Source organism: Epinephelus fuscoguttatus, linkage group LG5 (genome assembly GCF_011397635.1).
Source record: "Epinephelus fuscoguttatus linkage group LG5, E.fuscoguttatus.final_Chr_v1".
NCBI lineage: Eukaryota > Metazoa > Chordata > Actinopteri > Perciformes > Serranidae > Epinephelus > Epinephelus fuscoguttatus.
Window position 1 is genome coordinate 42,750,989 of NC_064756.1, and position 24,641 is coordinate 42,775,629.

At 40.6% G+C, this 24,641-nt stretch overlaps 1 protein-coding gene across 6 annotated transcripts in view; it reads right to left on the reverse strand.

The window, feature by feature from the left end:
* myo18ab (myosin XVIIIA b) overlaps positions 1-24,641 on the reverse strand; it is a 241,528-nt gene that overhangs the window by 121,854 nt on the left and 95,033 nt on the right. For all 6 annotated transcript variants that reach the window (XM_049576736.1, XM_049576735.1, XM_049576734.1 and 3 more), the window contains 6 exons: positions 23,614-23,700; positions 15,766-15,907; positions 15,473-15,632; positions 12,443-12,629; positions 11,988-12,195; positions 9,481-9,590 (listed from right to left, as the gene is read on the reverse strand). In XM_049576736.1, coding sequence (XP_049432693.1) covers positions 9,481-9,590; positions 11,988-12,195; positions 12,443-12,629; positions 15,473-15,632; positions 15,766-15,907; positions 23,614-23,700 — 894 coding nt within the window. The remainder of the gene's footprint in view (positions 1-9,480; positions 9,591-11,987; positions 12,196-12,442; positions 12,630-15,472; positions 15,633-15,765; positions 15,908-23,613; positions 23,701-24,641) is intronic.

Genomic DNA, 24,641 nt, shown 5'->3' on the forward strand with positions numbered 1-24,641 from the left:
ACAGATGCTACCAGCTTCATTTGAAACAGACTACATTATTAACAGGCCGTTATTTATTATTCCCTCTGTATCTTTATATTTTTACTTTTTATCCGCTCCCGTTGCCTTGATAAAGTTAATGCATGGTACCGTCATTTCAAACTCAACACTTCTTGAACTTGCTTCAAATTAAAAGCCCCTTTTAACCTCGGCTGGGAGAATCCCTCTATTTTCTAAATAGGCTTTTATTGTGAAACATTTGTAGGAACTTGTTGTGGAGAAATCAGTGACTTTCATGTTTACGTACGGTACTTCAAATATAGCTTCTGCTGTCTGCTGATGCTTTTTAGGTGACTACAACAACATTTCGGCTGGCACATGAACAGACACAGAGACTGAAATAATAGCAAAAGTAATAAAAATAGAACAAGAATAACCCGATAACATCACACACGTTGTGAAAGACGATCAGGGATAATTAGTGTGTACCATCATGTAGTCTGTCATGTCTGTCGGCCATGTCACAGCATGATTTTCTGACTCCACAATTGTGTGATGTGACATAGTGACTTTCAGAACAGGCAGAAAAGTCGTGTAGTGTGTATCAGGCATAAATCCTCCTTTACCATTTCTCCCTCTTGCATGTCGCTCATTTTCAGTGTGTGACTGCAGCATGTGCATGAGAGGGGGAGGGGTTGCTTAGTGCTCAGAGAGGCGAGCGGAGTGGAGCTTCAGAACTGTTTTTCTGAAGCAAAACAAAAGTTTACATGTTCTAAAAAAAGAGAAAACATTGCATGTCCTGCTATGGGTCTATCACACATGCGCACATGGCGATGTTCAAACGATAGCATGCGTATCCGTAATGACGTGAGGCATTACGTGGTATCGGATTGGTTATAGGCTGTATTTGCCGATGCCCGATCCCTTATTTTAAGCAGTATCGGAGACATTTCTGATACTGGTATTGGTATCGGTACAACTCTAAACAAAACCCAGTGATATTGTCCCTCCCAGCTCCCTTACAGTTAAGATAGCAGCAAAGCAACAACAATAGGAGATTTATTCAACTCACATTGTGTATAACTTTCGTGGATTGTAACACATCAGGTATGGAATTAGGCTGCAGATACTCTGCTTTAAAATGAGACGAAACTTTTCTATGGATGTTTATTTTATTTCATTATTTTATTTGATAGGGACAATGCATCAGTGTGGGAAATACACCTTGTGAAAATGCCAGAATTAGCACAATGGCTACTTTTCATCTGTAGTCATGTCAGTTTTACCTACATTTATTGTAATAGTGTTTTAGTTAACTTTACTTTTTATTATTTACCTTTATTATACAAGTACTTTATTTAACTTTAACGTTATTGTAACAGTACATCATTTCCTTTTATTATACCAGTACTTTATTTAACTTTAATTTTATTTTAACAGTACTTAATTTAACTTAGTTGTAACAGTACATTACTTACCTTTATTATACTATTACTTTTTTTTTTACTCTATCTTAACAGTTCTTTTTCAGTGCTTTATTCAACTTTATTATAACAGAGAGATTTCAAACACTGACATATAAATTCTGTTGGGATATGGCCTTAAAATAATGTGGTAGCAGTTAAAGGCTGTATCTCCCAAATCTAATGACATAATTTCAGGGGGTCTTTAAACTAATTTAATGGCAATCTGTCAATAGAATTTTGAGATCTTATATGCATAAAGTTGATTTGAGTGTTGTGAAGGACAGCTCTTGAGAGAGTCCAAATGGAAAGGATCTGCGCTCTGAGAACCACATATGAGCAGTGATTTTATTACATTCTGCCCTTCAGACTTTGATATTAATGTGTAAAAGAGAAAACATTGTCCTGATAGTGCCACTAAAGAAAGGTCAGAGGGTCACAAACATCATTAAGAGGGAGGACTCCACTGCTTTGCAATGTCAGAGTCTTTAAACAGAAAGCCTGATATACAAACCAGACAAGTAGAGTCTCACAAGAGACACTAATAAGTTGCATTACCAGAAGTGAAGTGATAGAGCACTTTTGGTTTGATCCATATTATGGGTAAAAGTTAGGATATCTCATCTCACACCTCTAATTTTTTACTTTTCTTATTTTATTGGGTGGGGGTTTAGTGTTTTTGTCTTTTCTCTTTCTTGCGTGAGTCCCATGTTGGGATATCTCACTCTGACTCAAGGTTTTGGTCAAACTGGCACAAAGAGACCCTGACATCCTGAGAGGTACAAAGCCAGAGAATACTACTCACTACTACTACTACTACTACTACTACTTTCTTACAAAGCATATAGACCACTGAAATGCCACTTAAAACCAGGACAATAATTTTAAGACATGATAATAATACATGTGGAACTTTATATGTCAGTTTCCACAGAGGTTTGAGCCCCTCAGGGACAGGACAGAAATGTGGATTTCCTCTCTGCTGTTTGCCTAGCTGGTCTGAAAAGCTCTTGGCAGGACACCATCTGGCTGCTAACATCACTGCTACATCACGCTGTATTAAGAAGAACTGACAGAACTAGGCTGACAGCCACAGAAATACAAACAAACATACATATATATACATATATATGTATAACAAATAAGGGTGTATAATTTGAGGAATAATATGAAAGAAGTGGTTTTCAGAGAAAGAGAAAGATACATATACATGTTTATATATGTGTATATATATATATATATATACACACACACACATATATACATATACATATATACATATATATATATATATATACATATATATCAGGGGATCAGGGGTCGCGTTAACCGGATATCCTCGGTCACTGACCAGCGTTTTACAACAATGACCGGAAAATCTGAAGGCCGTCGGTCATTTTGACCGGTTGCAATTACCACCCCTACCCACTTGGCGGCAGAACGCACAGTCAGTGGTTTAAGTGGCTGCCGTTTTCACACTGCAGAGAAAAAGTCATTCATCTGCTTCATATAGCGTTGTTGACATAACGGCCTGGACACACCGGACGCGGAACCGAAGCACGGAACCAAAGCACGGCACCTAGCAGCAGAGGCAGTTTTCAGTCAGCACCCATGTTAACCCATCTGACTGTCCACACAGGCTGCTGAGCAGAGCAGAGCGCCCGCGGAGTAGAGGCAGCAGTTCGGCGTCTGGTCTATTTTTCACGGGAGCTGCGTTAATATATATACACACACACACACACACACACACACACACACACACACACACACACAGAGGGTTGCCGGTTCGATCCCGGGCGTGGGAGCACTTCTGTGCAGAGTTTGCATGTTCTCCCCGTGTCAGCGTGGGTTCTCTCCGGGCACTCCGGCTTCCTCCCACAGTCCAAAGACATGCAGATTGGGGACTAGGTTAATTGATAACTCTAAATTGTCCGTAGGTGTGAATGTGAGTGTGAATGGTTGTTTGTCTCTATGTGTCAGCCCTGCGATAGTCTGGCGACCTGTCCAGGGTGTACCCTGCCTCTCGCCCGATGTAGCTGGGATAGGCTCCAGCCCCCCCGCGACCCTCAAGAGGATGAAGCGGTTAGAAGATGAATGAAAGAATATATATATATATATATATATATATATATATATATATATATATATATATATATATATAAACATCAGACAGGCTCAGCAAACTAATATTCTCTTTCTGTCGCTTTCTCTTTCTCTGAAAACAAATTATTTCATATTATTCCTCCAATTATACGCCCTTCTCTGTTTCGGACCGCCTCCTTTCATCCATCTTCCTTGCTTTCTTTCTTCTCCACTGTTCGTTCCCAACTCCCCAGAGAACTGGGTACCATTAGTTCTTTCTGAGTGGGCTATCCTCTCTGAACTCATCTCCAAGGAATCTTGTGAGCCACTTTACTGCCAGTGTGTTGTGGTGTGGTAAAGAGAGGAAAACTTGATTTCACTGATCTGCTTAATTAATCCAGTTAAATCTCCTCTCTTGACAGCAGCTATTCATTTCAATGTTCTTTTCCTATTCCACATTTAACTGACACACCCAAATAGACCGGCATTGAGCCAATTCGATTTTTAGATTTATACATAACTAAAAAACTATTCTTTTCCTTTCAAGACAAGACGTTTTTGCACATCAGGTACAGAAGGCCTTAATGTAGACATGTTTTTCCTCCAGCAGCCCCACCTCCCACTCAAAGGCTAATCACGCCTTTGTGCAAAGCTGCTATATACTGCCTGAACAGAATGTAGAGAAGACATTAATCATATACTTGGGGATGTTCCTAAACTGTTCTGCCTCCTATACAAAAGGAATGGAAAGATAATGAGACAAGAAAAAAAAGTGAAAAGAGACAAGGGAATGGGAGGGGAGAGGGAGAGAGGAGGAAAGAAAGAGCTCTTCCCACTGCCGGTAATTAATCAGTACAGTAGCCGTATGCTGCCAGCCTGTGCAATCATAATTAATTACACACAAGAGCGCTCTTGGAACAGGAAGAGGACAGCGGAGAGAGGAGAGCAGGAGGAGAAGAGGAATAAAGGGATTCTGTTCACACCAGGAGATTAGAATGTGGAGGGCAGAGAGAGAAGTACCAAATCTCCAGATTTTCAACATTCTACCCAAATTTTGGGTTAGCAAAACCCCCATGACATTGTCAGGATTATTTTTATTATTGTAGGACAAAGCTCATCTAGCACCACGGAGGACACTGTTTTACAGGCTGAGAAATATTAGTCATGATGAGTAAGCTGACCTTCATGTGTAAAAAGGAGGAGTACCTCTTAATCTGACAGTTTTAATGAAAAAATAACTTCCTAATTATTACAAGTGTGCATTGTTGCTGTCGAGAAGGTTTTGTTACCCTCTTGAATATTCTTTGGCACATTCATAATTGACAATTCTCAGAAGAGGCTTCAGCAATCTTCTAAACCTAACAGGATGAAGTGTGTTAATTTTTTATACATATATATAGGTATATCACTGCAACCCTTGCAAAGACAAGGTGGCCCAGCATAACTTTTCGCTGCAACAGGTTCTGATATGTCATCTCATCCAAAAGTTTTCATGTAATGTACTGTCTGGTGGGGAGATTGTGAACCAAGACTTTCTAGACCTTTGAATCATGGATCAATACACAAAGTGTCAATGAATACTGATTGACATTTGCAGGTGAAACACATAACGGAGGGCAGTCAGATGAGTCAGACTGGCTGTTATTGAATCTGGATGCTGTAGGATATAACATGTACATACACATTTAGGATATGGTTTAGCAGGCTAAGTGATCCCACTGTACTGTAGATGGTGTCCCTTTTGTGTCCCTTTCGTCGAAACTGAAGAAGCCTCTTGGATTAGAGGAGAAATGTCTTCAAAAACTCAAGCAAGTCCAGATGCCTACCATATAATATTTAAGATCCCTTTTGTACTATATGTAACTTAATGAGCAAGGGAGAAAAATTGTATATTCTATATTTATCTCTAATATTGCCAAATATATCAATTAATATTTCAGTTGGTGTGTTCTGGACAAACCCATGAAAACATCTCTCAGATTCAGTTGGTAAAAAGACTGAATCTGAAAGAAAAGAAGTCAAGCTCTCCTACTGGAAAAATAACATTAACAGAAAACCCAAAGACTGAAAAGATGAGGTCATTCCTATACTTCAATGAAGAATTCACGCAAGAACTGCACTAGTTTTAAAATAAAAATAACTACAGATCAGCTGTGCACAATTGGCACTTATATTTCTACTTATTGTGTTTAATTTCTTTGTTTTCTAACAATTTGTCACACTGCTTTTTTCATTTTTAGTGACAATTAATTGGCATATTATTCTGTGTATGTGACTGCTGTAAATATAAATACAGAATGAACACATTGGATTAAAAAAACAGAAGCAGAACTGGGGTTTTAGTACTCTAGATTATGAGTAGGTAGAGTAACAAAACATAAAAAATTTTAAATAAGCAACTGAACATCCATTTGTCTGTTACTAAAGGTATCCACCTCTGTGGCAGATGCAGGTTTTTCTCTATGCAATAATCTCAGATGGACCAGTTACAAGTGGGTCATTTTCAGAACCCATCGGCTGTATTTGGCGTCTGACTTCCGGCAGACGGCAATACAGCCTCTGGGGGCAGACCCCCGATTTTTTGGCATTACAGTTTGATTTGGGCAGAGGAGGCGAATTTCCGTTTCTGACTTCCATTTACATATAAGTAAATATGCTGAACCATTGCAATGGATTCAGAGTTTGCAGTGACGCCAATTATGTTCCGCCTCGTTAGTTCACCGCACGGACCATTTAACCTGGCAACAACTGCAGCTGGCTCAAACGTGATTGGTCAATATCACACGGACTACAAACAGCCTACAACCGGAAACCAGGGCTCTTCCACTCTTCTTCCAGAGGCAAGATCTCCGGGGTTTGCCTACAGACTCTACATTCACTGAATGTGAAGTCTGTATATAGAGACTGTAAGTGGGTTAATAGGGTCATGTACAGGGTATGGAAGGTCCCCCATGTACAGTACAGGCCAAAAGTTTGGACACACCTTCTCATTCAATGCGTTTTCTTTATTTTCATGACTATTTACATTGTAGATTCTCACTGAAGGCATCCAAACTATGAATGAACACATGTGGAGTTATGTACTTAAAAAAAGGTGAAATAACTGAAAACATGTTTTATATTCTAGTTTCTTCAAAATAGCCACCCTTTGCTCTGATTACTGCTTTGCACACTCTTGGCATTCTCTCCATGAGCTTCAAGAGGTAGTCACCTGAAATGGTTTTCCAACAGTCTTGAAGGAGTTCCCAGAGGTGTTTAGCACTTGTTGGCCCCTTTGCCTTCACTCTGCAGTCCAGCTCACCCCAAACCATCTCGATTGGGTTCAGGTCCGGTGACTGTGGAGGCCAGGTCATCTGCCGCAGCACTCCATCACTCTCCTTCTTGGTCAAATAGCCCTTACACAGCCTGGAGGTGTGTTTGGGGTCATTGTCCTGTTGAAAAATAAATGATGGTCCAACTAAACGCAAACCGGATGGGATGGCATGTCGCTGCAGGATGCTGTGGTAGCCATGCTGGTTCAGTGTGCCTTCAATTTTGAATAAATCCCCAACAGTGTCACCAGCAAAACACCCCACACCATCACACCTCCTCCTCCATGCTTCACAGTGGGAACCAGGCATGTGGAATCCATCCGTTCACCTTTTCTGCGTCTCACAAAGACACGGCGGTTGGAACCAAAGATCTCAAATTTGGACTCATCAGACCAAAGCACAGATTTCCACTGGTCTAATGTCCATTCCTTGTGTTTCTTGGCCCAAAGAAATCTCTTCTGCTTGTTGCCTCTCCTTAGCAGTGGTTTCCTAGCAGCTATTTGACCATGAAGGCCTGATTCGCGCAGTCTCCTCTTAACAGTTGTTCTAGAGATGGGTCTGCTGCTAGAACTCTGTGTGGCATTCATCTGGTCTCTGATCTGAGCTGCTGTTAACTTGCGATTTCTGAGGCTGGTGACTTGGATGAACTTATCCTCAGAAGCAGAGGTGACTCTTGGTCTTCCTTTCCTGGGTCGGTCCTCATGTGTGCCAGTTTCGTTGTAGCGCTTGATGATTTTTGCGACTCCACTTGGGGACACATTTAAAGTTTTTGCAATTGTCCAGACTGACTGACCTTCATTTCTTAAAGTAATGATGGCCACTCGTTTTTCTTTAGTTAGCTGATTGGTTCTTGCCATAATATGAATTTTAACAGTTGTCCAATAGGGCTGTCGGCTGTGTATTAACCTGACTTCTGCACAACACAACTGATGGTCCCAACCCCATTGATAAAGCAAGAAATTCCACTAATTAACCCTGATAAGGCACACCTGTGAAGTGGAAACCATTTCAGGTGACTACCTCTTGAAGCTCATGGAGAGAATGCCAAGAGTGTGCAAAGCAGTAATCAGAGCAAAGGGTGGCTATTTTGAAGAAACTAGAATATAAAACATGTTTTCAGTTATTTCACCTTTTTTTGTTAAGTACATAACTCCACATGTGTTCATTCATAGTTTTGATGCCTTCAGTGAGAATCTACAATGTAAATAGTCATGAAAATAAAGAAAACGCATTGAATGAGAAGGTGTGTCCAAACTTTTGGCCTGTACTGTATGTATGTCTTCCATTTATGTATATAAGCACAGAGGGATAAGATTAGTTTTCTATATTTGTCTAACTTTCAACAAATTTCAAGTGCAGACTCAAACCAACAGTGACTGTAGCTATCTAAGTATTGTGTGTATGAAAGCCTGATAAATCTTATTCCTCTGTGCCATAGAGCTCCATTATTAAAATTATAAAAAACACATCAATGACTCACACTGCATCACTGGGTGATATAGTCCTTTTGCCATGAACACACACACACTTTAGTTTATTTTGACTTGAACCCACATACACTGTCCTGCTGCCACAAACACTCACCAGAGCACCAAATGTGGATTTATCTCCTGCCAAATTAGTCCCCAACAAATGCACTATGTTTGTTTGATAAAAACTACAGTGACTAGAAGTTTTAGGAAGTTACTCAGTCTTATTAAAAGAAAGTCAAACTCAGCTCATAAATATATTTGTACCAATTTGAACCAATGAGTTGGGGCTTAGAGCCACATACAAGGTTGAGAGACAGATTAGCACATTGTCAGTTCTCTTGGACCGGTATCTGACCAAATGTCTCCCCTTCTGTTCATGAGTAATGATGTTGACTAATGGCCAGAAAAGTGTTTTTGTGGAACATTATGATGTCACAGTGAAGCTGACCTTTGACCTTTTGGATACAAAATGTCATCACTTCATCATTTTATCCTATTATTTATTATGACATTTGTGTGAAATTTTGTCATAATTACCGTAAGAATTCCTGAGTTGTGACCAAAAACATGTTTTGTGAAATCACAGTGACCTTGACCTTTGACCTACAATTACCAAAATCTAATCCGTTCATTTGTGAATGGATAAGAATTGACAGTGAATGTTTGTGCCAAATTGAGGAAATTTCCTCAAGGCGTTCTTGAGATATCGCATTCACCAAATGAGGCAGATGCAAGGTCACAGTGTCCCAGTGGATGTTTGTGCCAAATCTGAAGAAACACCCTCAAGGTCTTCTTGAGATACTGTGTTCACGAGAATGCGACAAACGAGGTCACAGTAGCCTTGACCTTTGACCACCAAATTCAAATCAGTTCATCCTGACTCAAAGTGGATGTTTGTGCCAAATTTTAAGAAATTCTCTCAAGTTGCTCTCGAGATATGGCATTCAAGAGAATGGACAAGCCAAAAATATAATACTTACAGCCACAGCTAACGCCAATGCAGAGGCGTAAAAAGCCCTGGCCTTTCAAATCCATGAAAACTTCTACGACAATTGAAATCATACCTGTGTCTAATGCATTTTTAATGCCTTAGTTTCCATCATATCAGCAGACATGATCCAGCAACACAATACAGCTCTCCAAAGTAACAGTCTAACCCTGCCAAGCACTCACCCTCTTCTCATCTGTGACAATGTAGTGGCGGCCATGCTTCTTGGTCAGATGTGGTGCCAGGACATCAAAGCGCCTGCGGAACTCAGAAAACACCATGTGGTCTGGGTATCCTGGAGGCGGGGAGGGAGCAGAACAGAGAGGAGAGCACAAAAACACCAAACACCAAGGTCAGAGGAGCGTCTGCAGCAAATGGAGAGCCAACCACAAGACAGCAGTCAACTTTTTTTTTTCAGGAGAACTGCAGCCAAAAAAAGAAAACATGGTGAAGGTTTGATAGATGGAAATGTTCGAGGTTACAAGGGTTTCTTGAGCCTTTAGAGAGGCACTAACAGCAAGAGTAGAGACTTTTACATTGGGAAAAGGGGCTACAGGATATAAAAGCACACACTTCTGAATGAAGATGAAATTGGTCCTTTTGATGGGAACAGTAATGGGTCAGGTTATCAGAACCATTTCAGATACTCTGTCTCTGGAGGGTTAATTCATTACTGGGTTCAAATGATTTGGCCAAGAAAAGAAAGAAAGTATTCAGTTTGTATTTTACTGACATTATCACAACGACAGATGAGAGCAGGTTAAGCTTGAAGAATTTTGGGTGGTTAGAAGAGAAAACTATAACGTCTGTATCAGACAGTAACAGCCTATTTCCACCAGATGCGTGTTGGTTGCGTCTCTACTCTGGCACAGCAGTGGAGCCAATAGGATTCAATTCTAGTCAATGTGTGTGTTTCCACCAGCTGCAGCTGTCCGGTGTTCCAGCTCCGTCTTAGCTCCGGCACTCCAGAGCCCCCCGGAACAGATACGCAGGACTTCTATTTTTGCCGGACGCCAGAGCACAACGCAGCAATTTAGCACAGAGCAGATCGTGCGGGGCAGGAAGTCGTGCACAGAAACAAAATAAAACATCCGGTTAATTTTTAAAATAGAATACACAGTGTTCACGGCAGATCATATTTCCATGCACTACACCTTGAAAACTACATAATGGGCAGAGGCAGGCCTGAAGTCAACAGGTCAGAGGTTTTCAGACGTCATTTCATCCCATTGACACCATGGACGAGATGATATTAATCATGGCAGTGCACCCAGATGTCTTCCGGCGGAGCTGCAACGCTCCGCACAGCAAATGCGGCCGGTGGGTAGTGATGGATGGCGGAGCATGCAGCGGATAACCAGTGCTGCTGTTCCGCAACGGACACGCATCCAGTGGAAATCCGACGTAAAACTAAGATCAGAGTTTAATGATCTCCTTCAAATTTTAAGACACTAGCTTTTATATCATATCACGAATACAGATGGCTACTACTGTGATTTTGCATTGTTGTACATACATAAAATTTGGGATTCATGGTCAAAATCAAAGTAGCAATGATGCAAATACGCTGACTTTCCTTTTGCATAGTGAGCCAGTAAACTTTTTTTGTATAGCACCTTTTATCACCACAAGAAAATTATTTACAGGATTACACATAATACAGTACCCTGAAATATAACAAGAATTTCATATGGAAAGGTCAAACATAAAATAATTCAAACAAAATAAGTGAGGACATAAATTGGAGTATTATGTGGGATCTTGGAACAAGATAAGTAGTTGAAAGATCAGAAATACAAGCCAATGTTATCCAGTCAGGACTGGAGATATATGCTGTCAGTGTTTAGTGTTTGCCAGAAGCCTTGCTCCTGCATTCTGCACCAACTGTAGATGGGCAACTGCTGCATCAGGAAGTGGAGGAGTGGATAATTTACTTATATATGTTTTGGAGGAGCATTATTTTGACTTCTGATTTGTAAATAGCCAAACTGAACAAGATTCTCAATGTGTGACTGTAGTTAGGGGTCGGCAAAACAACTCCTATTTTTCTGCCTGAGTCTTTTAGCTGGCATTGTCCCAAGATGGGGATACTTCAGTTTTATCACAATTATCACAAAGTGCATCCAGTTTTTAATGGTAGACTCTCAAGATTAAATGAGACACACTGGGTGTCACCAGTGTAACAATTGTTGAAATGACCTATAGTGTGGCCAAGGGGTAGCTGATACAAACTAAATAAAATTGGGCCAAGTACTGAGCCTTGTGAGACCCCACATGTCATAAGCTACTTTGAACACTCTGTTCCAGGTAGGATTAAAATCAATTCAAAGCAGTTCCATTTAGGCCACAGTCCAGGTATGGGTCAAGCTAAAAGATTCACCAGATTCTACCTTCCCCATCATGCAACTAACAATATCTTTTCATTATGTCTGACTGCCTGCAAATGTTTGCATCATTCAAACTGTATAGCCTAAGTCTGTAATGCAGGTCCCATCCCAGATAACCATGATGACATCACTATCATATTATTATTTTCTCAGACTAAACAAAGCTGTTCCAGAGTAGAGTAAGAGTAGAGTAGAGTTTCCTCTGTAAACTGACCATTTTAATGTCAAACAGATTATATTATTATTATTATATTATTTAGATTAAAGAGAAAATAAATGCAACATTTCCACAAGTACTTTCTTACCCTGCCTGTAGATGCGCAGCGCATCCAGCAGCTTGGATCCTCGAAGCTGAGCTCTCAGGAGGCCCACGTCCAAAGTCATAAGGCCCGAGTCAGGGCTCTCCCCATGCGTCACACGGGGCTCACCTCCACCACCCACTGCCTCTGCTTTGGGCAGCAGGCAGTGGACGAAGTGAACCCTGGAACGACGCACCATATCAATCAGAGCATCCTAAAAACAGAGAAGAGGTGACTCAGACATGTTGCATTTCAGAGCATCTGAAAAATAGTCAATGCAACATCTTCATGATCCTTCTCATAGATTAATTGAACACTACGCACACCCACACCGCTGTTGTGAATTCCTATAGCTGATCAGGCTTCTAGTGAAGTTAAAGCTGGGTGGAGCTATGCAGGGAATTATGTGATGTTACCAAGCTCTACATACTAATATAAAGAATGTTGTTTCCTCCACTTACCACTTGGAGTTTGACCTGGATACACAGGCTCTTCTTCTTGACAGCAGCCACACCTGTAGTGAAGGTTTTCCTCATGCTGGTGGCTCGTCGCAGGGCGAGCTGGGAGCTGCCCTCCAGACCAGCGATGGAGCCCGACAGCACTGTGGCCCCACTGGCCCGGCCCATAAACAGCCCACTAATGTTCTTCCTGTGGTGGCAGAAGAATGAATTGCATTTAAATGCATGCACATGACTAACAGGACGTGCTTTCTTCCTCACAACATCAGGCAGTTATTGATACGACAATATACAGGAAGCTAATCTGTCTGTTTTAGTGGCATATTGTGCAGTTTGAAAACCCATATGTTGGTGGGACGCTCCCTGTATCATTTGGCTCATTCTGTAGCCTGCTGATCTCAAACTGTGGCTCTCACTTTTTCATTATGGGTACTGAAGATCTCAATTTGATTTGGATTACTTACTATTGACAAGTATATAATAAAGGTAGATCATGTATTAATTTAGCAAGACATTCATTCTAAATTTGTAAAGATATACAGTAGTTTAAGACTAACGACTTAATGAGATTTATTCTGTCTACAATGATCTTTTGATTCGCTTCAACTTCAGCTACATAACCATAAGTTAGTACTTAACTCAGACAAAACTAAATGGATGCTGTTCACCACGGCTACGCATATTGAATCTTTCAATATTCATTTTGCAAATGGCACATCCATAGAGAGAGTCAAACAGTATATATATACCTTGGTATCTGGCTGGACAATAATTTTAATTTTAAGCACCATATTGAAATTCTGACTGCTAAATTGAGGACAATACTTGGCTCTCTGTACAGAAATAAAAACTGTTTTCCTTTTGTACATAGAAAAAGAATTGTAGAATCTGCATTTTTGTCTGTTTTGGATTATGGGGATGTTACATATATACAGAAAAGCTGCTACCTCTACATTAACATCACTGGATGTTGTCTACCGCTCAACTCTGACCTCACATAATCTTGGTACTCGTTCACAGTATAGGTTGTTGCTCGACACTCCCTTAATCAGAACTGAACTAGAAAGATCTTATACATACATGGAATAATCTGCAAGACCTTAAACTTGGACTCCATGCCAGCTTTAATGCCTTATTTCTGATCTTGTTTTAATTGAGTGTAAATGCTTTTAATTATATACCTCACTCTACTTTTAGTAATCATTTATTGCTACTGTTTTGTTTTGTATGATTTCATATCTATTTTAACTGACATGCATGATGATGCTTTTGATTGTTTTTAATGTCTTTATTCGTATTTGTTTGGCATTATTGAAAATTAGTGTCTCAATTGATTCTCCGAGTCTTAAATAAAGGTTTGAATGAATGAAAGAATGAATGAATAACTGTACACACAATTTTAAGTGATAACCTATGTAATACACACACTGCAGTTAACGTTATTGAACAGAACAGTGACCACGAGAAAACCATCTGCATGGATAGATACCACAGGAGCTGAGTGAAAGAATATTTTTTGTTTTTGGAAATTGGATGAACTGCTCCTTTAATGATTTATTGTTTAACTTCTTCATTTAAAAAGTATATATACACCGCTCAAAAAAAAATAAGGGAACAATTAATGGTCACAGTATAACTAAGTCAGTTAAACCTCAGGGCTATCAATCTGACCATTTAGGAAGTACAAGTGATTGTGAATCAGTTTCACCTGCTTTGGTGCAAATGAAAGTGACAACAGGTGCAATGGAGAGGCAAAAGCAAGACAATTCCCAAAAAGGGAATGTTTTGCATGTGGTGGCCACAGACAGTTGCTCTCTCCTTATCCATCCTGACTGATTCTTCACTAGTTTTGTGTCCTGCTAGTGTCCTTGTCACTACTGGTAGCATGAGGCAGTACCTGCAGCCCAATCAGGTTGCACAGGTAGTCCAACTCCTCCAGGATGGCACATCCATACTACCAACGCAAGAATGTTTGCTGTGTCCCTTATTCAAACAACGTCCTCTAGTTGGACCTGTGCTCACATCCCAGCAACATGCAGCTTGATTGGCATTCACTAGAGAACACCAGAATTGGCAGGTTCTCCATTGGCACCCTGTTCTCTTCACAGATGAAAACAGGTTCACACTGAGCACATGTGACAGGCATGAAAGAGTCTGGAGATGCCGTGGTGAAAGTTATACTGCCTGTAACATCATTCAGCATGATCAGTTCGGTGGTGGGTCAGTGATGGTCTGAGGAGGCTTATCCTTGGATGGTCGCACAGACATAGCCAACAGTACCCTGACTGCTGTTAAGTACCAGGATGAAATCCTCAGAGCGACTGTCCGACCTTACGCCGCTGCCCTGGGTTCCTCCTGGTGCAGGAAAATGCCCAACCTCATGTGGCCAGAGTATGTAGGCAGTTCCTGGATGACAAAGACTTTAATGCCCTTCTTGTTCTCTTGTCCTAAAACCAATTGATCACCGATGGGACATTATGCATTGGTGCATCCAATGCAGCCAAGTACCGCCACAGACTGTCCAGGAGCTCACTGATGCCCTGATCCAGGTCTGGGAGGAGATCCCCCAGGACACCATCCACTGACTCATCAGGAGCATGCCCAGAAGTTCATACAGGCACATGGGGGCAAACACACCTGAGTCACATTATGAGCTGCCGTGATAAAATTCAGGCAAGTTGGACCAGCCTGTGATTTTAATTTTTTACTTTGATTTTAAGTGTGATTTTGAATCCAGCCCTCAGTGGGGTGATAATTTTGGTTTCCACTGAAGATTGTTACATCATTTTTTTCTCATCAAATTATACAATGTACATCAGTTAAGATTTTCAACTTGAATGATGCCACTACTCATATTTTGCTCTTCGCATTTAAAAAAAATGGTATTATAGACAAGACAGCACACTTTTAGAAACACTGTTTGACACATGGATGTACAGCATATAAACACCAGAGCACTGATAACTGGTTGTCACAGAATCAGCTAAAATAAACTGGGTGCTGCATGTGTGTTATTGCTGTGAGTGGTCGTACTTCTGGGAGTCCTGCAGCAGTGTGGCAGCATTCTGGGCGGCAGGGTTGTGCTTGGCATGGCTCAGCCAGCCCTGAGCATTGTATTCCACCCAGTCTGTTCCATGGCTGTGGCCCAACAGGAAGAGATGGGGCTTCTCTCCTCGTAGCAGCAAACTGGCTCCTGCAACACATAGGAAATATTCCCATTATACCCCACGATGTCAGGAGTATGATCAGTGCTGTCTGTGGTTCCTGCAAACTCTAGAAACCTACAGTTGATTGCTTTAGCAGGCAGTGACAGGTTGAGTACTCACCTTTGTTTTCTCCCTGCGCAGAGCCATAGTAGCTGAAGAGTCTTTCAAGCATGGTTTCCTCTGAACCTCCAGGTTGAACGGCCTCCTCCTCCATCAGCCACAGGAGACCTCGAGCCTCATCCGTCCTGGTCAGAGTGCGCACCTGTGATGGATACCAACACACCAAATGTCCCCTATCTTTTCTTTCACAATTACTTCACTTTGACCGAGATGGTAAAAATCTTAAGGTCAAGGCTAGATGTGTATAGAAATCCTTATTCCTCACTTGAAATCCTAAGACAATGTGCAGGTAAAAAGTAAATATGACATAGTGTCATACATTTAAAAACCAGATATGCCCAATGGAGTTTTACTCAAAAAAAAAAGACAAACGCAAACACGACAAGTCAACATTATATTACACTGTTCATTCTATTTTGGCCTTTTGGATGGTCTTTTTAGGCCCTGACCGATCATAGCTTGCAATCTTTCACAACTTATGTGACATACAGAGATGACAGGTAAGGTGCCAAGGACTGACTTCACTGTTTTACCTGACAGCACCAACAACATCACTCCTTTTGTCATATTACACGCTGTAGGAGTTGTCAAACTAGACGATAGACATGCTCGTCTTTTTGTGCTGATGCTGCACCGGGCATCTTCCACTCTGACACATTAGGCAAACCAGCCACTGGCGAATCACACACTCATTTCTGTTGCCTGGTGCTTCAGAGTTGTCAGGTCCATTATCAGGTTGATATTATATGGTCTGATCACAGCATGATAAACATGAGGTCTTCTGCATAGAGATTCCAACCTAGAGCCAAATCTTTAGCATTCCATTATACAAATAGGACAAAGTTTCCTGGGAATGAGCACATGGTGAGTTGTCTACTGGAGGCACCTATTATTGTAGTTGCTGTTGTGATGGAAGAAAGCAATCAAAGCTGCAGCAAGAACACTTCATCACACTCAACAAATGCTGTGTAAAAATCAGGTTTTTACAAAGTGTCATGAACAAAACTTAAGGGTGGTGTTTGGATGTTGGTTAGCAATCTGCTCCTGTATCTGAGTCCTGTATTGGGTCAGTTTCGTGAGGGTAAAGGCAAAAAGCATCATTTACTTACTCCCCAGTTTCACATTATCTATTGACAACTCTTCCATTTCTCCTTCCCCACAGGTCAAGAGTCTGGGTGTCATCCTTGACAGCACACTTTCTTACACTTCTTATATCAACCACATAACCCGATCAGCTTACTTCCATCTCCGCAACATCAACTGCCTCCGCCCCTCTCTCACACCTCACACAGCTGCCATTCTGGTCCACAGTCTCGTCACCTCCCGGCTTGACTACTGCAGCTCCCTCCTGTTCGGTCTTCCACAAAAAACTCTCCATAAACTACAACTGGTACAGAATTCAGCAGCTCGTATCATCACAAGGACCCCATACACTCACCACATCACACCCGTCCTGCAGCAGCTCCACTGGCTCCCCATCACACACCGTATCCAGTACAAGATTTTACTGCTTCAAGGCCATTCACAACCTCGCCCCTCCATACCTGTCTGACCTCCTCCACATTGCCACACCCGCACACACACTCAGATCCTCTTACCTCCATCCCCCTCCCTGTTCCCTCTGCCCGCCTGGCTACCATGGGAAGCAGAGCATTCAGCCACTCTGCTCCCCAGCTCTGGAATTCACTCCCCCCTGACCTCCACAACACCACATCTGTCAATCTGTTCAAATCCAAACTCAAAACACATTTGTTCAGACTTGCCTATTCCATCTGATCAAATGCACACTGTCTTATTGCTTCTATTTTCATGTATTTGTATGATGTTTTGTATGCTGTGTTTCTTGTTTGATGTACGTTTTTTTTTTTTATCTTTGCTGTAAGGCGACCTTGAGTGGCTTGAAAGGCACCCCAACAAATAAAATGCATTATACATATATATATATATATATATATATATATATATATATATATATATATATATATATATATATAAAAATAAATATATATATATATATATATATATATATACACATACATATATATATATATATATATATATACATATACATATATATATATACATACATATACATATATACATATATATATATATATATATACACACACACAAGTTAAACCTTTGACCCTGTTGTCACATTTGTCTCCAACATGTAGGACTCTAGCCCTAAAACCTTGCCCGAGGATGAGGTGGCAGCCTCCATCAGGTTCAAGACACCTGAGGAGGATCCTTTTGAGGTTTTTATGGTGGTGAAAGGAGCATGCTAAAATGTGTCCTAACCTGGCAGTGCCTGCGCAAAATGTTTTCACCATCCGGACACTGAGCGCAGCCAGTCAAAGAGACGTTTCTCTCTGTTAGATTTGTATTTCAAGAACGGAGAACCCAGCTTAATGTGAGTGACTGTAGCTAAAGTGAGTTCAATCATGAGTGGATTGTCTGGTCATGGGACTTTTACTACTGGGTGTGGGCGGGTGTGTCTTTGACTTAGACATGATGGGTAAGTGGTCGGTTCTAGTACTGGGCTTTACGGGTATGGGCGGGTGCAGGTTTTCAAAAATGGAGCTGTGCAGGGCTCTGGGCTACTCCTTAGAAAACTGACGTTTTCCTTACTTCTTAATGTGCCCCTGACCTTGTTTTCTAACACAGTTGTTCATTGTTTGGACTTTGACTGATGGCATTTTTCCTTATCGCTGTGAGGGTCCTAAGGACAGAGGGATGTCGTATGCTGTAAAGCCCTGTGAGGCAAACTGTGATTTGTGATATTGGGCTTTATAAATAAAATAGATTGATTGAATTGATTGATAACTCAACCAGGAGAGCTCTAATGTTCACCTAAGCCTTGAAAATGCGTCATCTGTCAGTTACTCAAAGATACAAATTTAACAAGCAATTCGTTACACACCAGAATAGTTATTTTTGCTTTTCTATTGTCAAAAGTTGTGGATGGTACCAAAAGAATAGTTCCATTCTGTCCTGTTTTTTCATCACCCCTCTGTTTGGGTACCTGGCGCACTGATCCAATATTAAAAGGGGAAGCGAGAAACACTGCAGTCTGTTTAATGTTCAAGAGAGAATCATCAGTCTTGTTCTCCATGGACTCAATGAACAAACCCACTTTTTTTTCAATATTCAATTGCAACAGAGACTCTAAACACTCCAGCCTGTTCTGTCCTGTTCTGAGGACGTGGATGCACAACCCAGTTCCATGGACGACTGGTGGGGTGAAGATGTTCCTCCTTATCACCAATAAATAGGAAATACTGCGAGAGCTGGATGGGGCAGAGATGTGGCTATTACTATCTACTAACAACCCTGCCTTCATTCAAGAGTATTGTCTGTGGTGGAAATGCTAAACAGATGTTAGGCTTAGGTACATGCCTGTACAGGATATATACAGGTTTGAAGGAGAATGCACCTAAGGTGTTTAGTGGAAATGTGGTTTAAAAGGAAACTAAGATTTTTACTGTCTTTGAAACTTAAGTTAACATAGAACAAGCAGTTTGAATATTTTTCTGTAATAAGGCCGCTTGTTCTTTGTTTAGGTGGAACACATTCTGGATTGGGTTGAATTATCTTCAGGTAAATTTTAGACTGGGTCTGACTGTCTTCGGGTCTCTTCATTTTGGAAATTCAATTTGCACCTTGGGTATGGGTAGGGTTTTCATGTGTCTCTTTAGAAACGGGTGCAAATTCTTGAACCACGAAGATAATTAATGAGTCGATTATCAGCCAACGCATTTGTTCTTAAGGGGACATTTAGGTCTGTGAGTATTTGGTAGCATTAGAATGTGTTTTAGCTGTCTGTAATCCTTGAGTTCATTTAAGTGTAGAATTCTAACAAGGCATTAATATGTGGTATACATGTCAACTAATCTCTTAATTATCCAGGTACTACAGTCATTTAATAGAGGAGATTTATGGATGTAGTGAAAAGGACATGAAGTCAATTGGTGCGAAAGAAGAGGATGCAGAAGATAGGGGTAGATGGAGACAGATGATTCGCTGTGGCGACCCCTAAAGGGAACAGCCGAAAGAAGAAGAAGAAGAAGAAGAAGAAGAAGAAGTCTCATTTAATAGGATTAATATTTATTTATTTATTTTTTTAAATTCAAAAAGCAACAGCCGTCTTAAACTGCTGGTTCATTTAATCATCATTCCATGGCTTCATTCTGCTGCCTAAAGCAGAATATGTGTTCCATCAGGTGTGTCCTACTTTGTCTTTTTTTGTAGATAACAATACTTGTGTACAGATGGATTCAATTTTAAATAAACATGAAAAAAGACTCAATATATAAATCATATGAAGTATTTTTAATTGTATCAAAGTTCAGGATTTTGGTAAAAATCTGGAACTGGCAAATGAGCTCTCGACTGTTATTAGTCTGTTCGTAGACTGACTGGTCCCATTCTGCTGATGGGATTCTTACATTTCTGTGCTTGGCAGATATCAGCCTCTCTAAATAAGGAGGAACTTCTGCAAAGAGGCACCCTTGGATGAAAACAGAATGACTCTCAAGGCATTTCAAAATCAAAGAAGAGATACCGTATTGTGCTGCTGAAACCTAATTAGCAGTGATGTGCAGTCTGGATCCTTTACAGAGATAAATACACTTGCTGTCAGTTTACTAGAAATCACAAGCTGCAGATTTGTCTTCGTGGCCTGTGTCGTTTATGATAAAGTGAGTTATACAACCTCTTCTTGTTGCCCTCTTTGTGTCACAACATTTTTTGTGAATCCTTTTCCAACAAGTTTTCCAAACTAAAACAAAATACACTGTGTCTTGTTGCCTTTAAAATTTTCTCTGATCTGTCTATCTCTATCAGTGGGACTGCATCACTGTCAATGCTTTCCCAACCCTTCAAAAAATGATCCACATCGGTTTAATCACAACCACTTTGTTGAGTTTTGAAAAAAACTAATTAGTACTACCCAAAAGGTACAGCTGAGACTGATAGGATTGCCACTGCTCTTACAGGTATATAGTCATAAACAAGTTTTGCGTGATATATTGAAGTCACTAAATTAAAAGTTAAGAAAACAGTAAATTTCTAACAATTCATCCTAAGGGGCCTGACACACCAAGCTGACGATCTGCTGTCGACCAATGTTGGGCCATCAGTGAGCATCTTGTCACCCTAATTTTTGCAATGTGTCCCACACCATTCGCACTAGTCTGCCCCCACGAGAGGAGAAATGGAAGTGAGGAAAGTGGAAAAAACAGCTCAAGTGAAGAGGAAGTGACATTCAAACAAACTTGTTATATTAGGTAAAATTTTGTTTTAACCACTGAGCTCTTCAGCAAAAACAGTTTGCAACTGTGTTACTGTGTTACTCTTCTCGTGCGCACGGTTAATGTCGGGTGTGTTGTCAATGTGCTAACCGGCTAACTAGTGTCTTGATTCCCACCGGTCTGTCCTCCGGTTTCCCTTTTTGAATGATGAATACAGACTACTAGTCAGTATTCATCAGAGTAATTTAGTCATGCAGAGTAATTTCCTCTCACATAGGTGCAGAACATACTTGCTAGTTGGCCACTGGCGGCAATTTTTTGGCGACGAAAATAGACAGCATGAGGCAAAACAGTCAGCCTTCATCACCACTAATTTTGTGATGTTGGTTTGGTGTGTCTCTGCCCTCAGCCCCATGAATATCATGAGGCATGACACGAATGCCTAAATAAAATTTCCCAGCAATCCATCTAATTGTTGCTGAGACATTTCATTTAGAATGACAAATGTGTTGGGGACAAACACTATTTCTTAGGCAAAGACTAGTAGACGAGAGCAGGCAGCAGCAGCAGGGGGCGGTGACCAAAAGCTGCAGTAAAGTCAGACCGTTTCCCGTCAGTCTCCAGCAGCCTTCAGTCCGTACAGGAAGTCACAGAAACACTCACATCCTGTCCAATATGACGTTGATTTATTAAAAATACTGTCAGACTCATGTATCAGTTTGTTTTCAGTCTCCAGTTGTTTTAATTATGATATATTAATTTATTAAAATGCTTTACAGGCGATCTATAATTCATGTTCATGGTTCAACCTCCATTTGACATGAATTCTCCTGTAAATCAGCATCATATCAGTTTGACCCGTCCCCTCAACTACATTGGCTAAACAAATTGTGTCTGACTATAAGGTTAATGTTTTCAGAGGAAAAAAAATACAAGACAACAGCTTTCATTAAAGATCAGTCAGATACAGTCAGGGCTTCACATCTGTACAGATGTTATTCTAAGAATCCTCACATCTCACCACAAGCCTCTGTGATGTTAAATACTTCAATAATTAAAACAATCCCCCCAAAGTATGCTTGCTGGGCCTGAAGTTGGATAATAATGTCGGAGTAACTGTTGAGTGCCTATGGACACTGGCTTGCCTATCCACTAAGAGACTGATAATTCTAAAATGGAAGGAGTGTAAAGCACCCTGCTTCTCAAGGGACTCTTGGCTGAAGGAACACTTGGACCTACTAAACATGGAACAGGCAGCCTGTCTGTTAAAGGACTTTGATAAGGGGCTGGAGGATGACTGGGACTCTGTCCTTGCACATTTGAAACAGTAGCCCCACCCATAATGGATGTATGACATCTATTTTATGTAACATATCTAACATGAATGTCACCCTTGCATCACCCCCCACCCCCATCCCTTTTTTCTTAATTCTTAATTCTTTCTGTGATTGTTTTCTTTGTCTTGTTGTGTTTTGTTTTGTCTTGTTTATTTCCCATCCCTGTGTTTTTTTATCTGATTTTCCTTTGTTAATTATGTGTTAAATATAAAAGAAAGAAATAAGAATAAAACTGTTAATAACAAACTCTGTAAAGTTTATGATGAATGTATTTAGTTTCAACAACTAAACTTCACCATCAGTCACACAACATGTTTTCTGTTCACAGAATAAACCTTCAAATCAGACAAATAACATTTAAATCTTTGAAATTCAACAAAAATTAAGAGTTTATCTAAAACGTCATATTGTTGAGTCGACTTCTAAACCAATCAGCTGCTGTATGAGGTCAGGTGAGAGCCAGGCGTTTTCCATCATGCCCTGGGTTTTGCAGTCGGTGGAGAGCAACTGCAGCGCATGGCTCTAAAAACTGCAGCTGCCTCGCTATCACAAGATTATCGCTGTCCACTTTTGTAATAAGTCAGGATGAAGTCGGACACAAAACTAACCGGTATGCACTGTGCGGTGATCACCGGTGATCAAATCTGAGCAGGTCTGGATCATCTCCAACGAGACAACTTAGTCAAGGTTAGGGAATTACAATCAACTTCAACACAAATCAATTCACAGGCATTTTGAAACAATTGCTAATGCCACTAGCTTGGGCCTCTACACATCAGTGCTCCACATTTTCTACCAAGGCCAGGAGCCACACTTACTTGTACCCCTAATAACTGAATGGGCTTTGCAATAAGAGGCCAACTGATGAGCAGAGGGAGAGGGACCCTTCCAAGTCAACAAGAGGGAAACAAATCACAAACTTGATTCCAATTAATATTGCTGATGTAGAAAGAATTCCAAAAGAAAAAGGAGCAAATTAGAAAAAAAAATGAGCTACAAACACAGAGAGTCAAACTAATTGGATGGCAGCAGGCCTGGTACAGCATATAAATGTCTGCTTTTGTCACTATTAAAGGATAAAGAATTATTTTGACAAAAAAAAACATCAAACACCTGGCAGACAAATAAATAGATTTTTTTGTGAGGCTCATGACCTTTTCTGATAAGAGTTTTCAGGCAGGACAGAATACAATGACATCACATGCACAGAGATGCCTGAAACAGACATACAGTAGTATCGTGATGTTTCTTGTGCTTACCAGAGCTTGGGTTGAGGCTTGGTCAATAGCTGCTACAGAGAGTGAGGTACTGGACTCTATGTCATCTAAAGCAAGCTCTATGTTTTCCTAGATGCAGGAGGGGATAAAGATTCAGGTTAGTAAGCTACAGGAGATATACCAGCAGAAGATGAGATCATAAATGAATCACAACTGTAGCTATTCAGGTTGATTATAAAACTAGCCAATAGTAGACTGTAGATTGGGTTGTGTGAGTGTACATCTCTTTGTTGTTAGCACAATGCTTGTGACACGTTTCTTATTTGATTTTGCAGAGCACTATAATTAAGTTAATTTGACTTTGGATGTATCTTTCTCAGTTGCCTCTAGTGGTATGTTTCCATGCAGGTAGTTCTGCTTTTAATCGTCCAACTTGTTGATTACTGTCTCTGAGATTTAAGCTTGCAACCAAAACAGTAGAGTTGAAGGGAACCAAGGATAATAATTTGATGTGAAAAGTTTTCATGGGACCTACTTCCAGCAGTAAAAATAGCTTGTTTGCAGTCATGTGACTATTATGATGTGCAAAATTCAGATGGAGGGCAGGAAGTGATAAATCCATACACTGTGTGAACTGGATACAGAGGAAAAGTGACTGCAAAAAAGGGCTGGATGAACCTGCAGGCAACAGCTATTGTCAGAAAATTGAAACTCATGTTGGATGTGATCCATACAAAACGAAGAAAACTGATTTTCCCTACAACTTGACCGATTTGCCCGGTGTGGACACTATCGTTGGTACAAATGGCCTTGTCCTCCAGGCCTCAGTGTTACTGACGTTACACATTGAGCTGATGAAAGTGCACAAGAGTGCAGTCCTGTTTTTGGCCTGGTGAGTAAATGTGCTTGTGTATAATTATCTTCATATTTCAACTCTGTACATGGCTGGACTGCTGTCAGGCTACCAGCTAATGTCAGGTAACTTGAGTTACTGTTTTCTACTTACTAGAACAACTGTTTCAGATCTGAGTCATGGCTAAAAACATGGGGAAGATGTCACAGCTCACTGC